We start from the raw sequence: 17,956 nt of genomic DNA on the forward strand, positions 1-17,956 counted from the left end.
ATTAAATCAAATAATTCGATGGAATCAAATTGAATATTTGTAAATTTACTTATCACCTTTTATTTTTTTATTTCTTTTTTTCTTTTTGATACATTTTTTATATAATATTTAAGACAAAAAATTTGTAACTCTCTCTCTCTCTCTCTCTCTTTCTCTCTTTCTCTCTTTCTCTCTCTCTTTTTCTCTATCATATAAAACGATGTATAAATCCTCTGACTGACCTATTAATTCGCACAGCTAACGTAAGAGAAATTTCAAAGATTAATATGGCCACAGATCGCATAGGCGGTTACTATTAATGGCCAAAATTATCGGCTTTGTACACGGTACCATCTCAGTCGCCAAATAGGCATATCGATTTCGTTCGATAACGTAGTTTTGTCATTAGGAAATCTGACCCAGAAACCGCTTGGCACTAACTCACACCGCTACGGTTTCGATCACATCGAATTAAGGCTATGAGATCTCACTCTCTGTGAAAACGATTTTGACGGAATAAGCGCACTATTATTAATTGATCTTTCGAACCTTCGTTTCGTCTGTCTTAAGAATTATAACTTAATAACGACTTCGGAATAACTTGGCAAAAATGATCGAAACTTTTTCTTAGGAAACACATATCTGTTTTTCCACATAGTTGGACATAGTTGGACATAGTTGGACATAGTTCGATATTTCTTTTTCATCTTATTTTATTGGCCTCTCTCAAAGGACTCTTTCGTCGTCTGCGTATAGCCTCTCGATCGAACAGAAAAGTTTGCTAAAAAACTTTTCATTCAAACTTTTTTAGAAACTCTTTCAGCCTCCCCCACCCTCCTCCCATCTCCCACTCACCCTTTCTCAACTTATATACCCACTTCTTTTCCACTTTTCTTTTACACCTTTCTATCTATCTTCGATCAATCGTTTTGCCGTCTGTCTCCGAAAATTGACTTTCTCGGAAAAACTTTTTTATTTTCTTTTGTCTCCTTCTTATCATACTAAATAAAAAATTTTTCTCATGAAATTCGATCATCCTAAATAATAAATTTTTCTCATGAAATTCGAACATTTTTTAACGAAGGAGAAGTAGAAGAGAGAGAGAGAGAGAGAGAGAGAGAGACTACAAACAGCATTTTTCAAAATATTTCTTACCTGATCTTCCTCGTATAAGGCTGACATCATTTTTCTGTCTCTCTATCTTTATCGTCCAGTTCTTCTCGTTTCAATTACTTGCCATCTTATCCTCTTCGAGAATCACTCGACTCCTCAAGAATTTCAGTCTCCTTCACGAAAGATGTTCGCGATGAAAGTCTTTTATTCCTATCTCTTTTTCTTAATTCCAAAATTAATATACTCGGAATGTAATTCGCCAAGAGGATCCTCTTAAAATTAATTTAGTGTAGGTACTATACTTAATTAGATTCACTTTTTAACTTTGAACGCATATATTTGTATATTAAAGGGGTACTTTCAATAAATAAATATAATTACAATTTCTATGTTTCTATGACAGAAATTGTAATTTAACTTAAGTAACATTAAATTTACATTGAAATTAATTAGCGGAAACGCGAAGTGAACTAAGTAAAAGTTGAATAATAATTATATATAAAAAGCTTCGTAACTATTTAAAAATTATAATCGTAGGAAGGAAGAAAAAGTAGCGAATTGAGGAATAATTTTATCCGGGAAATCGGATTTTTCTAGTCGATAACTAAAATGGATATCTCAACCTTACTCGAAACTCCTTTCAAGTTCATCGCAAAGTTTCGAAAGTGTCAAGAGAAACTCTACGATTACGAATTTTAGTACTTAAAGAGTGTCGTCGATTCTCGCACAGGAAGGGACTATCTTACGCGCTTCTTCTACTCGATAAAAGTTTTAACGAAAGGTTCGTTACCGATGTCTTTTGATAAGAATTTCTTGTACTTTATATTGGAACTTATCGAATCTTCCCGAATAATTCTCTCCTGTAAAGGAAGTTTACGATCTAATAATTCTATATCAAAGTTATCGATTTGTTTTAACAAAAAATAAAGTAGGGAGGAACGAAAAATCTATATATATATATATATATATATATATATATATATATATATATATATATATATATAATTTTATGATCGAGTAGAATTAACATTTTAAAAGTTTTATACTTCCATGAGTGTATATATGAGTTTCAGGTTTGAATCGAAATTTAGCTATATAACGTCGATCGATAAATATCTCGTAGAATCAATGAATATTTTATTTTAGAAGTATGTATATAAATGTTTAATTAGAAATAAATTATTGCAGAAAGTTCGTCGGTAGAAATTAAATCAAAGTTAATTGCTTCTTTCGTAGTCATAGAGAGAGGAAAAGAGAGAGAGAAAGAAAAAGAGAAAAAAAGAGATAAAGAGAAAAGGAGAGAACACTTTCCCTCTTCATCGGTTAAAACAATTTGTGGCATTTCAAAAGAGCCAAAGAAAGTTTGCGTAAGTTAGACATGGAACGATACAAAAACTTGTCCACCCTCAGGGAAAGATTGTTCTGGTAGGAAAGTTCATCCGACCTATTCTGGAAGAAACGGGAAAGAGTCGAGTTGAAATTTATTGCGTTGCAACACAAAGTAAAACGAACTTTGATTGCTATTGACAAGGAGGAGAAACGAGGCACAAACGAAAAAATTCAATGATATGAATGTTTATCGACAGAGGATAATAATAATAATAATAATAATAATAATAATAATAATAATAATAATAATAATAATAATAATAAAAGAAAAAGAAAAAGAAAATAAAAGAAAATCATACATTAGTTACTAGTTTATTAATTTTCTTATTCACAGAAGAATAAAATTTATTAATTTTTATATTAGTATATCGAGTAATCGATTTAATTCAAATAGTACATCCTCTATATTTCGCTTTTATTTCTTTCAAAAATAGAGTCCGAGGTAATAACCGTATCCATCGTCGCAATCGAAAAAGATTTTTCATGGAAAGTTCGACCGAGTTCAATTCGAGTTTTCACCGATAAATGTATCACGATACACCCTCGGTTTGTACCCGTGAGAAATTAGCGGAATTAACCCATGTAGATAGTAGCGTAGTATAGATCCGTTCGATATTCCTCAATCCACCGGGATTGTCCTCGATCGACTTGAAAATGGTTCGGGGATAAACGTAAAAATGAGGATATCCATGAGGTTGGCCAATCTGCGGATCTTCGATTACTTTCGATCTATTTTTTTAGAATCTAAAACTCATTGTTCTAATGTCTTCGAATGTTCTCATTCTCCATAGAAATAATCGACGTAGATATACATATATCTATTTAATTTAAACTGAATGAATAGTTCTCCTAGTCAACATGATTATTGATTATGAATCATAAATTTTGTGATATTTAAGATGATTGAGATGATTCTTGAAGATTATAAGATGATATTTAAACGTGCAATATTCACGTTGAAATATCCGCATGAACCATTCGTTGACATTTGAGACACGAAGGGATGATAATAAAAGCGAAAGAGGCAAAAGGACGCAATAAGATAAAAGCTTCCAGGAAGAGAACGTTCTTTTCTTTAAAAACCACACATCTACACACACACACACACACACACATATATATATACATACACATACATATGTACGCATATATATACACACATACATACACGTATATAGATAGAAGATTTACGTATAGTTCTAGAATATATAGATATAGGTAAAGATCGTTAGACTAGTTGTAGTCTTCGCCCTTTTTCAAAGCTCGTTTGTACTCTCCACTCTTTCGAGTTAAACGTTGCTAATGATTAAGTGAAAGCATTACACGATGGACAGACGGTATTCGAAAGCATCGCATCAAAAGAAGTCGTCTGTGTTGCTGGCGAAGAAAGGAAAAGAAACGGAGCGCTTAACGCGTTAAAGAAAAAAGATAGAGAGAGAGAGAGAGAGAAAGCGTGTGTATGTGTGTGTGTGTGTGTGTATGTGATTGTGTGAGTGAAGGAAGTCTATTTGAGCTTTCAAGACTAGAAAAGAACCGATTCTACTTGTATGTACGTACGTACGTTAAATGTACGGATAAATGGATTAGTTAGCTACGACACGAAACGAGTGGTGAAAGAACATCAAGGGAGAACGAAAAAGAAAAAGAAAAATGATGGATTTATGGTGGTAAGCGTTGAAAGAATTCGATAACTAACGTTGATTCTTAATCTATCTTTCGTTTCGAAGGTTCTTCTTATATGACCTATTGTCAATCGATCGTTTCATTTCTCTCAAATTCTCTTATCATCCAAATTAATTTTTCAAAATATTTTCTGCTTGTTAGTCAGAGAGAAAAGAAAGAAAAATACTTTTTACTTTATTTTAATTTAATTTATTTTTTCTTTTTCTTTTTTTTTTTTAACAAGAATTTTCGCCCCAACAATTTCAAACATTTATGTAGCAATACTTTGTAATAATAGCCTCAGTAGTTATGTAAATTGCCTAAAACTAATTGTGGCAATACGATCGCAATTTACTTCATTCATTTATTTTGTTTATTTATTGCCTTGGATATTTAACAACGAAACTCGTATTTGACCGACATATGGATATAGTTCGCAAGAGTGTCAGAAGAACTATTGAAAATACAATACATTTGTGTCACGTATAACGAGGAATCCAGTATGTAGGTGGTAAAAAAAAAAAAAGTGAGACAGAAAGTACAAGCTGAAATCGTTGCAGTTTCACGTCATATCGCACGGACGTCGCGTCGCACACAACCCGACCCACGGAAATAACTGTACCTATATATTTTTGGCTTGTTAAACTAAATGCAAAACCCCGTTGCGGACGTGCGTGGTCACGAAAACGGCTAACGACTGTACAGTCTCTTTTATTAAGCAGGACACGAGTTTTTTCAAACTTCAACTTTCTATAGTAATAACCCGGATTGTTTCCATTTCTATTTGTTTTTTTTTTTTTCTTTTTTTTTTTTATTCGTTTTCTACTAATACGATATCGATCAAGTTCGAACGATTAATATCGTTATACTGATGTAAACATTAATTATTAAAAAAAATTCCTAGAAAAAATTTACTAGAAATTTGTAGGAACAAAAGTACAAGTGCGAAAGAAGATCGTGATAATAATCGTTCTCGAGGAACATTTTCAAAAGAGAAATATCTCCTAAAAGATAACGATTTTCATGATTTCTCTTAAAATAAAAAATATTTTACGTTTCTTCTAAGATTTGTAAATTTGACTACTCAACCGTATACTTACTTTTAATATCGCACTCGTGAAGGAAAGTAATTTGAATAATTTTTTATCTTACTCGACGATCTTCGTTAGATACTTTTAACACATTTTCACAATCCTTCACAATTGTAAAATACTGACATCCTATTCGTTATTTTTTCATCGTCATTTTGAATATCTCTTTTCTCATATTTTGATATTTTTTTTCTTTTTTTTAAAGACGACAATATTTTTCTAACATCTTGAAAAGCATATGCCTGAGGTGTCAGGACTAAAGAATAACGTAGGACGTCATGAAGTAATCGGTTAGCGATGAGGACGACGTATAGCCTCGTTCTATCATTCAAGTTTTTCGTATAGCTTTCCATCAAGAGCTTCTTTTCCATTCATCAACGTTCTTCTTCATGCTAATGCTCAAAGTTTACTCTTTTGCGCTTCGTCGAAACCGCAACGCCGAAGGCTCTGGGTCAAACGGTTGTATTCTTTCTTTCGCTTTCTCCTGTCTTTTAAAAATAGGAAAAAACTATCAAAGCCATCGTCATGGACTAGTTAATCGTTCGCTTTTTTCCAAACTACCGCGAGCTATGTGCATGCATTTTGAACAACTCCCTTTTTCTTCCTGTGAAAGCATCACTAGTATCTTTGATCCTTCGTATTCGAGGATGAACTCGTGAGAAACTTAAAAAGAGTACAATTCTAGATTGGATGATCCCTTTCACTTGACGCTTTTTTTTTATAAACCTCTTTCTTTCTTTCTTTTTTTCTTTCTCTCTTTCTCTCTTTCTCTCTTTCTTTCTTTAGTATGAATAAATTCTCTTTCACTTTTGACGTTTCCTCGGCGTTAAATCTTTATTTTAAGAACCGTAAGTTTTCCGAAAGTATGTCAGCTCCTTTTGGTCGATCCTACAAATAACCTGCTTATTTTTAATTAAATGTAAAAGAAGAGAAATAAGTAAGATGTACATTACAAGATCAAGTCCTTGACATCATAATATTATATTTATATATTGGGTCATTCGGAAAGTCATTTCGTTTTTTTTTTGTGAAAATGAAAGACAATTTTCGTATAATGAACAAATATTTTATTAAATTATATATTGGCCATTCTGGTCCAATATCTTTTGTCATCTTTCTGGTAGTAGCATGATTCCACGCTCATAAAATTTTTGTCTTTGCTGGCAAAAAACTGATCGAGGTGGTTTTTGACTTCCTCATTTGAAGTGAAGGTTTTACCGTCTCAAAAATTTTGTAGTGACCGGAACAAATAATAATCCGAAGGTGCCAGATCTGGAGAATATGGTGGGTGTGGCATTGTATCCCATTCAAGTTGTAAAAGCTTTTGGCAAATGACCAAACTTGTATGAGGTATCGCATTATATTGATGAAACACTACATCTTTTCTGTTAATTAATTCTGGCCTTTTCTGTTGAAATGCATCATTCAGTTTGTCCAGCTGATGACAGTAGACTTTCGAATTAATTGTTGTGTTATCCGGTAAGATCTAAAAAAAAAAAAACGATTCTTTTAAAATCCCACCAAACAGATAGCATTACCTTTTTTTGATGGATATTGGCTTTGGAAATACTTTGAGCCGGTTCATCTTTTTTGCTCCATGATCTCTTGCGTTTAACATTTTTATATACAACCCATTTTTCGTCCCCAGTAATGATGCGCTTCAAAAATAGATCATTTTCGTGACGTTTGAGAAGCGAATCAAATGTCAACGCGACGACACAAATTTCTCTCCGTGAGAACATAGGAAACCCATATATCGAGTTTCGGGGTTAAACCCAGGCCTTTCAAATGGTCATAAATAGTTGAATTTGATAAATTTAACCTCTCACCGATATCACGTGTTGTTATTCGCCGGTTTGCATCAACTAATGCCTTTATCGTGTTTTTATCAGCTTCAACCGGCCTTCCAGAACGTGGTGCATCTTCGACATCAAAATTGCCGGATCGAAATTTTGCAAACCAGTTCTGGCACTGGCGTACTGTCAATACATCTCCATACACATCGGTTAATTTCTTTCTGGCTTGAACAGCATTTTTACCTTTTCTATAGTAAAAAAGTAAAATATGACGAAAATGCTGCTTATTGCTCTTCATATTTAAAAGGGCACCAACCAAAAACTACTGCGTAGAATCAATTGGACTTTTTCACACACAAGCCTTTCTATATCAGCTCTCAAAACATATAATGATTATGCGGCTTAAGTGTTAAGTTAGGTGCTAAAAAATACAATTAAATCCTCTGTCGGGAAAAAACGAAATTACTTTCCGAACAACCCGAATATTTTAAATATTGATTTTACAATCCGTAAACTAATTTATTTTACTACTCGTGAACCCATGCAATCTGTTGTTTCACACGAAACGGATTGCTAAAATGCAAATCGCTGTTGTAGGATGTGAACCGATTCGCAAGACTATTCTATCGTGAGAATAAGTAACTTCGAAGCCGTTTAACATTCCGTTTCAGAGAAGGATCATTTACGTCTTAAACAGCATGATTGCGTTCAAAGTAAATTTACAAACCGATCGTGTTAAGTTGTACACTTTGAAACATGATAAACGTTCATGTTCAAAGAGGAGAATTTTAAAAAGAAAAAAAATCGATGTCTTCGCACATTTATAGTTGCATCACGTTTATATGAAATTTAACGAATATTCATTTTTCAAAAATAAATGAAAAAAAATGAGGGAGAGAGAGAGAGAGAGAGAGAGAGAGAGAGAGAGAGAGAGAGAGAGTATAGTTATGCAAAACATGGTAAAATTTATTATCCATAAGACAATATCTAAAACGTGATTGGGATTCGAACTTGACGCGAAAAATGATGCGGGCTTAACGTTACAACGATTATTTAGGACAATGGCCAATAGTATGTCGATCGTACATAGACAGTTACAGTCATGCGCTAAATACGCTCTCGTACGATCGATAACCAAATTGGAATAGGAGTTAAAATGAATGGGCAATGATTTTCTTACAATCATTACGAACATATTGATTGTAATATTAATGTTTTTATCTGCAGGAGCTATTTTCACTCATGACCAAAAGGATAGCAGTACGGAGTTGGCTTTCAAGTACGCCGTGTACAAGATCAACAAGGACAAAATTATTTTACCAAAAACAACGTTGGAGTACGATATTCAATACGTGCCCAAAGATGATTCTTTCCACGCGTCGAAAAAGGGTGAGTAAGAAAATAATGGAAGAAATAAAATCTTTTTATTGTAACAATTTATGTCGTTTTTTTTTTTTTTTTTCTTTTTCTTTTTTATATTTTTTTTTCTCCTTTCTTTTTTGTTTAATCAAAACGACGTTGCGTTGTAGAAGTAATTGCAGCGATTCGTTATAGACGAATTAAAGGTGAAAGGTTTTCTTAAGTAAAAGAAATTTTTCTTAACGAGAAAAGCGCTTCACAATAGAATTTAATTTTCTCGTGGGTTGCTCGGGAATATTGTTTGTACGTTCATCTAGACCGGGAGGTCGACGAGTTATTAATGCAAATAGGATATGTGCTATTTCGTAAGGATTGTTTGTGACTAATAATAAGTTGAAAAAAATGTTTTATGATTATACACTCTTGAAACGTTTAGATATATCTCAAAAGGCACGATTCAATTTACATGAATAGCAAATATTCCTACATATATTCTTGCTCAAAAAAGAAAAAATATTTTATGGTTATACACTTTTGAAACGTGCACGTATATTTCAAAAGTTTCAATTCAATTTATTGAATTGTATACTGAATCGTATTGCAAAAGTTTTTCGATCATACATATATATAAATATATAATTGTCTATAGACATGTACTCGTTACCGTTTATTTATTTAAATTATAATTTGCACTAACTCTTTCCAATTCTATCTACGCTCCGAGAGAAAATAGGGATGGACAATGAAATGTCCATTTTTTTCATTCTCGAAAAACAGCTCGTCCAGAGGAGAATTTATGTGAGAATTCAATATCAACCGGTAATCCTTTGGCGAGGTTTGTTTCCATTTTGTATGTCGGTACGGTTACATGCAATCCCGTGAGAAAATCAGATAAGTGAATTTATTCTTTTCTTTTTGTAGGATCGTCGAACGTTCGAAATCATTTCCTTTCGCAATCTCTTGCTGTTGAATTCCATCAAAGTGACTATACGCTCCTGCTTTTCTCGTCGTACCTTTTACCATTTTATCATCCTATTCCTTCCTTTTCATTTCTTGTCCTTTATACCTACGGAAATACTTCGTAGATATATCTGATATCAATAGAATCAATCGGTAACTTGAACTTGAGAAGAAATTTGAACGATACAAAAAATATGATTTGAAAATATTTAAAAGGCTAATACGAGATTGTTTTCATTTTTTCAAAACTATTTTTGACGATTATCTAAACGGAAAAAGATCCAACATCTCGATCATTCTTCTGTGAATATTTAATCATTCTAAGTCGATATACTGTTCGATTAGCTCGTTTACCTATGAATCAATATTGTTCTAAAACGTTTCAGCACTCGTTTCGATATCGTCGTTCCTTCGATCGACGATATTTTTGTTAAACGATAATGTTCGTTCATTGAAACGAATTTAAATCGAGTTATCTAAGGAGACTAAATAGTATGCATTTTATTTGACGGTTTATATCGTCCTGCTTGGACCTGAGTAATCTGCGAGCCGAAGGAACATTAAGACGAGGAGCATACAACGTCAGCGACAAAAATTGTTAGAGGGAGTGGAAGCTTGAACCTCGTTAGTCAAGGCAAAGTCTAACAAACGATTATTCGGCGGTTCGTTTCGTGGCTAGAAGCCAGAAAACGGTCGTTCGACCTTTTCCTTTCTCTCTCTTTCTCTTTCTCTCTCACACACTCTTTTTCTCTTTCTTTCTTTCTTTCTTTCTTTCTCTTTCTAGTTTCCTTGACGACCAGCTCAGTCTTTCTTTTCGACATCAAAGGATTCTGCGTTTACGTTCTTCCAATCAATTTTTGAAACATTTCTCGTAAGAAGTTAGTAATTTTATCTAACGCTAGTCCTTCAAAAAAATGAAAATATCGATCATCCAAAAGACGTTTCCTTTGCTAGCGATTATGACGTAAGGCGTTTTATACCGTACATATAGATGTAACGCAACATATATCGGTTAGTGGAAACGAGGTGCTCCACAACGGTATGTCACGTGTTCGAGAGCAGCACTTGAGGGTTCTGTTCCCGATCCCTCGCACAAGTACTGCTGCTTCTTCATGTTGCTAGGGCCCTCGATCTTCGATCTTCCGTCTAAAACTTCCACGGACATGAATACATAAGCGAATATATTTACATATCGGAAATAGGGCTCATGTAAAATCATGTAAAATCAATAAAATCGATCGATACGAGCTGTCATACTTCATTCAACCAGTTATCATTTTTCAATCTTTTAAATTGTACTGTGACTATAGCGTAAGTAGTCTCAAAATTATCGGATCATTTTTTTAATTCATTTAAAATATGTCAAAATGAATATGTGCTTTAAAATATGCGACAATCTTACGAAGGTATATTTATTGAAAAAGTTGATTCTATTATAAGAATAGTATCTGAGTACGTAGATAAAAAGAGCGTATTTTTCCCTTTAAAATGGCTTCTGTTTCAACTCTCTGTGATTTTCCGTTCCGCAGATATGTCCCTTTTAATTTGCCATTCATAATTCTCTATAAGCACGTGCTATCTGTAGTAACGTAGAGTACGTGCGTACGCAAGCCGTAGTAAGTAGTAGAAACAATTGAATTCCAGAAGTTTATATAAGTCACCATGTCAATGTTATTTTGAAAGAAATTATATAGGTCAGTGTGTTAAAGTAAATACTATTTACTAATATTAAGATATCTCCAAAATCAAGAGTCGTAGAGACTTGAAAGAAAAACCATTATAAAGGAAAAATTTTTCTTTATTTTACAAGCTTATACAACTATTTGTTTTACAAGTTATAAACAATTTGTTATAAATAATTAATATGATAAAAATTTGTTTACAAATTAATATTATATAATTCATATAAATATTGTATACATTTTTAACTATTTGTTATAAATAATTTGTTATAAAAAATTTGTTATGAACAATTGTCATGATTAATTTTTTTTAAGCCCAAGACCATATATAATTCATGTACGTATTGTATATATATTTAAAAATTTGTTATAAACAATTGTCATAACTAATTTTTTTTAAACTAAGCCCATATATAATTCATGCATATATCATATATATATATATATATATATATATATATATATATATATATAAACAATTTCGTTGTAAACAATTCCTCAAAAACTAAATATCGTCATTTTATAAAAAAAAAACAACAGTTTTGTTAAGCCTTACATGTAATAAAAAGCAAACTGAGCTCATGAAGTAAATTGAAGGACATTTTTAAAGGTTTTAGGAGGTAAACTAAGGAAATAGGAAATTCAATTTTGAGTTCTGAATGTGTGCTGGAAGTTGGAGTATAGAGAAAATAGAATGGTTGACTAAGCCTTTGAAGACACACAATGTAAAGAGAATAGTATAAAGGGTCAAAATGTGATAGTACACCGCAAGAAGAAATAAATCTGGAATCGTTGATAGAATTAAATAAAATTTAATTAGAATACCGACGAATTAAAACTGAACAACATTTAAAAGACAAATCCCGAAAGATAGAAAGAGTAACAAATAATAATCAATTTTCGAATTTTAAAATCTCTGATAAATATTCAATATTTGTTAAGTAAATTCGCTTATGGTAAGACTTTACTTCTCGTGAATAAAAAAAAAAAAAAAAAAAAGAAAAAAACACTTGGAGTATCGAAAATAAATATAAATATTTTCAGATAGATCAATTCGAAACATTTTAAAAAATAAAACGTTTGATTTCTACAGGAAATTAATTTTGGAACATACTTTGACAAATATTCCTATTTTTTCCAAATCGAGTTCTTGTGAATACGTTTGTGCATTCCTTTTTTTTTTTTTTTTTTTACTTGAAGAGCTATCTTATTTCTTACATCGCGAAGTAAGTATAAGAAAGAACAGAAAGAACATAGATAGAAAGAGAAGGTAAGAGCTTTCAATTTTCTTTAGTAAGTTTGAAACACCTTAAAAGGATAGCTTCTCCTTTCGAGCGTATGAAATGTTTCGTCTCTTGATATTTTCTTCGCTCGATGTATAGGACGTGTTACGAAATGAGATGTTCCTTTTAAACAAAAAGAAACGGGGGAAAAAGAAGCGCCATGCTAGTCGGAGAAGTACTCGCTCAATCAGACTGAAATTGTGAGACTCTTGGAAAGACGTCGGCTAGGATGGAGTAGAATTGATTCCTGTCTAACGTTGGAAAAGATTTAACGCGCAATTACTCTGATTTTATGTAAAGGAATGAATTCAGATTTGATTTGACAATATCAAACATCAAAGAACAATAGCGATATTCGTTAGATAGATGAACATCTCTTATTCTTTTTTTTCTTGATAATACACTTTTAATGATCGTTAACTCTGAATGGAATTCAGAAATATTCAATCGAAAAGAAGATCTTTTGTTGGGACCGTTCGTGTCGGATAATATTCTTCTGTTGTTTTATTTCTACTCTCCTCTACTTCCCTACCCTATACTTCCCCTCCCCTTCTCTCCCCTCCCCTCCACTCCTTGCCTCTCAACTCTCCTCGTTGAAAACATAAGACGAGATAATGATTGTTGTACTTTAACCGTGTAATGTACCACATATTTAAGAAATAAAGAGCATAGACAATTGTCTAAAAATTATTTCAATCTCCAAAGATCTATGTATGCCAAGATTTTATGAAATGTTTGACATTAATTGCTTCATGTCACTGTATTTCACCAATATATCTTAGACTCAATCACGAGGCTAGTTTTATAGATTTCAAGCAATTGATAGATAAGACTTCATCAAAACGAAATATTACGGTTTAAATGCTAAATACCTAAGTTACAACCTGCAGATTACGATGAAACATGTTCCATAAGGTGGAGGAGATTAAACCGACTAAATACTTTGTAATTTTAATGAGAGAAGCTGCGGGCTTTGTCAGAACGAAGAAGAACGACTGCTTTTCCACGTGGAGAAAGTTTAGCCGGAGAAAGTTATTCCACAGAAATTACCGCTGGGTTGCACGTAAAAAGTGGAGCCAATTTGCGTTTGAGAATTCTGCGTTTTCGTTTCTCAGCACAGACATTTAAGCTCGTTCTCGTACTATGTAAATACGGAGAAGGTGACACAAATAAACTGCTCGTTCGTCAAAGACATTTCAAGCGTGGAAATTTTATCGCTATATTGAAAGCAATTTCAATATAATCGTCATGCGTTTAAATTACCATTTAACTGTTCAATTAAATTAATACTTAAATCAATGTCAATCTGAGGGTTATTTGAAAGAGACAGTTTATTCGTTTATTATAATATCTTTTACTTACTGAATTATTTTTTCAATAATTAAGAATGTCGTTAAAATTTTCCTTGAAAGTTTTGTCTATCTCCAATTTCTATTTTAATCGTTATAATTCTTACAATAAATTATTCCAATATAAGTTTTACGTTTGTTTCTTTGTAAAATTTACCTGATAAACAACTTCGTAATGTTAGGTTAAAGTTTAGTCAAGACGAATGATAAGACGATTGGTGATGGCTACAATTTCATGGAGAATTTCGTCTAGGCGACATACCAGAATGGACTCATTCGTCTCACTTCCATTACTTGCGAAGAAGCAAGCCAAAGTGATATAGCGTTACAGAGAACAGAATTACCAAGCGAACACTAACGATTATAATCTAAGGTTAACATACATACAACTAGAAAGCGGAGTATAAAGAAAATGAACATTCTGAAAATCCCCCTAAATCTTGAATAACGTTCTGGTGTATTATGAGTATATTCGGTACTGTTGTAGAAATAAATAATACTAGCTAAACTAGTTCTCACATCTTTCAATTCGCAAGAAAATCTCACGTAAATCAGAATTTCAAGCGAAACGAAGTCTCGTGATTACTTCGAGCGAGTCCTTAGGGAAGATCTCGAATTTATCGGTCTTCTTCCCTGTAGATTTGAGAAATTGGATTTCTCCTGATGAAGGTCACGAAAAAGAGAGTGGTTGGGAGGAAAGAAAACGATAGGAAGGATCATTGAAAATGTAATAAAATTGCTATTAATAGCTCGATATTGACACTATAACTATAATAGATAATAATTACGAAAATACAAATATCAGAAAATCTACGCCTTTGCTCGGATTATTATTTCCTCCTTTTTGAATATTTGAACGACGGATTAAAAAGTAATAAAGGAGCTCACGTTTTACGACGACATTGCTGAACATTGTGCTTCCAATAGGAGGTTAGTGCAACCGATATCGCTTGAGGTAATAACGTTATAGACATTGACATTCTTCAACGACGGAAAAAAAAATTTATTCCCGACAGGAAGCGTCGTTGAAGCGTCATGCTTTTACCGATCTCCATTCCATTTTTCTTTCCGTTTATTCGGATCGCTCGTAATTTATAAACGAATAGTTTAAAAGACTCCTATGATCGAACGGATATTAAAAGTATCGGGCACACTCGTGCACACACATACACATACACATGTGCGCGGAATTGGAAATGGAATCGCTCCCGGCGAATAGATTTTGATCTCCTTCGAAAGATAATAATCATGATAAAAACTATTCATGTAAATACGATATTATTTATAATTGTTACATTGAAATATATGAAATTAATTAACGAAAGATTTTCGAGTTGTTTAATATAAATAATCTCGTAATCAGGAGTAAATGAATTTAATATCTACCATTTGGACATTTTCCTTATATTCAGAGAATGAACGGTACAACTTATGAGAGTTGGGTCGCTAGTAACAACCATTACAACTCGTGTAAGATAACCTCCGTATGTTGGAATATCGGACGGTCATCGGGTACTCTACCTACGCATGTACATATATACATAATATGTACATACCTACACAAGTATATATACGTACGTATCTACTAGTACGTTTCTCATGTTGGACCGCAGTAACCCCGCTAAAGTAGAGCAGGCGATATTGCACCGTATCGAACGATGTACATAGGACGGTTTTAGCAAAACGTTAAATTTAGTTTAATAGAACGTCAACCAGTTTCTACGATGTCGAATATATTGATATTATAATTAATAATTATCTACGTAATAATTTGTAATATGCGTGATAACAAATATTTCTTTTGCTATTCGTATGACATGATGAAAAAAGTAACAATGTTTAAGTATTATAATCTAAGATTAACGTTTGTAATATGTGTCAGAACAAATATTTTTTTCTTTATTCGTGATATGATAAAAAATGAACAATATTTAAACATCATAATCTGAGATTAAGGTTTGTGATATGTGTCAGAGCAAATATTTTTCTTTTTATTCAAAGGATATGATAAAAAAAAGTAACCATGTTTAAATATTATAATCTAAGATTAAGGTTTATAATATATGTTATAACAAATATTTATTTATTTATTCATAGGATATTATAAAAAAAAGTAACAATATTTAAATATTATAATCTAAGATTAAGGTTTGTAATATGTGTCAGAATAAATATTTTTTTTTATTCATAGGATGTGTGATAAAAAATGAACGCCGTTTAAATATTCGAGATTGCACATAAACACTTCGTATTATAAATAGATGCGTTCTAATTTAATGTAAAAAAATCGATGTTTCAGCGTGCCATCAGGTCAAGCACGGCGTTCAGGCAGTGTTCGGACCTTCGGACCCGATACTTGGTCAACATATACACAGTATCTGCGACGCACTCGACATTCCGCATCTCGAGGCCAGGCTGGACCTGGACGCAGAAGCGAAAGAATTCAGTATCAATTTACATCCCGCACAAAGTTTGCTCAACGGCGCTTATCAGGACGTTATGGAATTTCTCAATTGGACCAAGGTGGGAATCATTTACGAGGAGGATTACGGTGAGTACGATTAATATCGACAAGAGAATGAAAAAAAAAAGAAAAAAAAAAGAATTCATAACTTTAAGATATTCAGGATGACGAAAGCAACGATTCGAGCGTAAAGTATAAGGATCTTTTTTAACGAGAAGACATTAACTTAAGAAATTGCCGTAACATCTTCATTAAGTTTTCATAACCGTGAAAATAAATTGGTACGATAAGAATCGCGAGAAAATGGAAAGGGTTTTTTATAATAATTTTTAGGTAGTTGCCGTAAAATCTTTTTTTTTCTTTTAGACATTTGACAGCTCCGTCCATATTTCACTTTCATGACTCTAGTTCAAGAAAAAGCTTTGAATGTACCATCGTTAATCGTTTCATTAATCGTTTCTTTCTCATATCCTTGAGCCATGTAGTAAACGGAAACGTTAGAAAATCTTTATTTTTCTAAGGATCTAAACTTAGACGAGTCTTAAAAAAAAATACTAAGACGATGGGTAAGAAAAACCCAAGTACTCTTATATATTCCTCTTGCTCCATTTCTATCGCGAACATTAAACGAAATTGCATATTCATAATCTTGTCGTGAAGTTCGTTGGTAGGCCTTCGATGAAGACTCTTGTCATTGGATTTACGTCTGATCGACCGACGATTTAATCTTGCTTTTTACGTCCCAAGCAGATCATCCTTATCCGATTAAAATTCAAATTAAAGCATAAACAGCGAGAAGGAAGGAGAAAGGACTAGAAGAAGACCTGATTTCTCGACTTTCGTCGAACGTTTTATATAATAAATATATCCATCTATCGGAAATTGTACGAGGCTAATAGTAGATACGATTTCATTTCGAAAGATTACTTGAAGTCAAATCATGAGACGTAGAACAATGTGCATATTGAGATCTTCAAAGCATTGTAGAATACGAATGAAACTACGTCCGAAGCCATAAGTCAACTCGATTCGTAGAGCTTCCTGTTTCCTGGAATGCGAGGGTAAAATCGATTGAACATTTCGGAAAGGTCCGTAACAACATCGAACCCGTGTCATTCACCTCGATCGTTTCCGGTCTTCGAACGTTCTTCTGTCCGTCCATTTTAGTCAATTTCAAATGTGCCACATCATCAAAATAATTTATTTTCTACATCTTATTTAAAGGCATCAAAACATTGTGAGCGATATAATTGAAAGATCAGTATTCTAAAAAAGGAAAAGAAAGTATTGAAATATCAATAAGCGAATATTAGATTTTTTTTATATGCACTTACATATTTATATATCTATGCCTATACACATATGTATATATATATATATATATATATATATATATCGATTGGGACACTACATTTTACGAATCTGTTGAAAACGAGTCGCTAGGAACACATAAAGGACGATGCTTCGTTCGTTTCCAATTTTCGAATTTATCACACCTAGCCTCTAACAATCCGTGACCACTTTGAGCGAATCTCTTTTTACCAGAACACGTTTGTTCAAATTTCCTTCGGAAGAACACTTTTATCTCGGCAAACGTGTTAGCTACCAGGAACTGTTTGAATAGACTACGAACTAGTTTTCCATTCTAGCCTCGTTTCTGCTTACTTTGTGTAACGCAACATAGAAAAGCAACACGATAACGTTGTTCGAATATTGAAAAGATTGTAGATTAAATGTAAAGTATGAACGTGATAGAGTTCTTCATTTATTTCCGTTAATTTAATCCTTTTTCTTTTTTCTAGTTTTTTATTTTTTTGAAAGAGATCCAA

At 32.7% G+C, this 17,956-nt stretch overlaps 1 protein-coding gene across 9 annotated transcripts in view; it reads left to right on the top strand.

Annotated features, from left to right (window-relative positions):
- Nucleotides 1-17,956, top strand: part of LOC124952683 (glutamate receptor ionotropic, kainate 2-like) — a 75,121-nt gene that overhangs the window by 14,769 nt on the left and 42,396 nt on the right. For all 9 annotated transcript variants that reach the window (XM_047502913.1, XM_047502915.1, XM_047502912.1 and 6 more), the window contains 2 exons: nt 8,258-8,419; nt 15,963-16,214. In XM_047502913.1, coding sequence (XP_047358869.1) covers nt 8,258-8,419; nt 15,963-16,214 — 414 coding nt within the window. The remainder of the gene's footprint in view (nt 1-8,257; nt 8,420-15,962; nt 16,215-17,956) is intronic.

Source organism: Vespa velutina, chromosome 10 (assembly GCF_912470025.1).
Source record: "Vespa velutina chromosome 10, iVesVel2.1, whole genome shotgun sequence".
Lineage (NCBI taxonomy): Eukaryota > Metazoa > Arthropoda > Insecta > Hymenoptera > Vespidae > Vespa > Vespa velutina.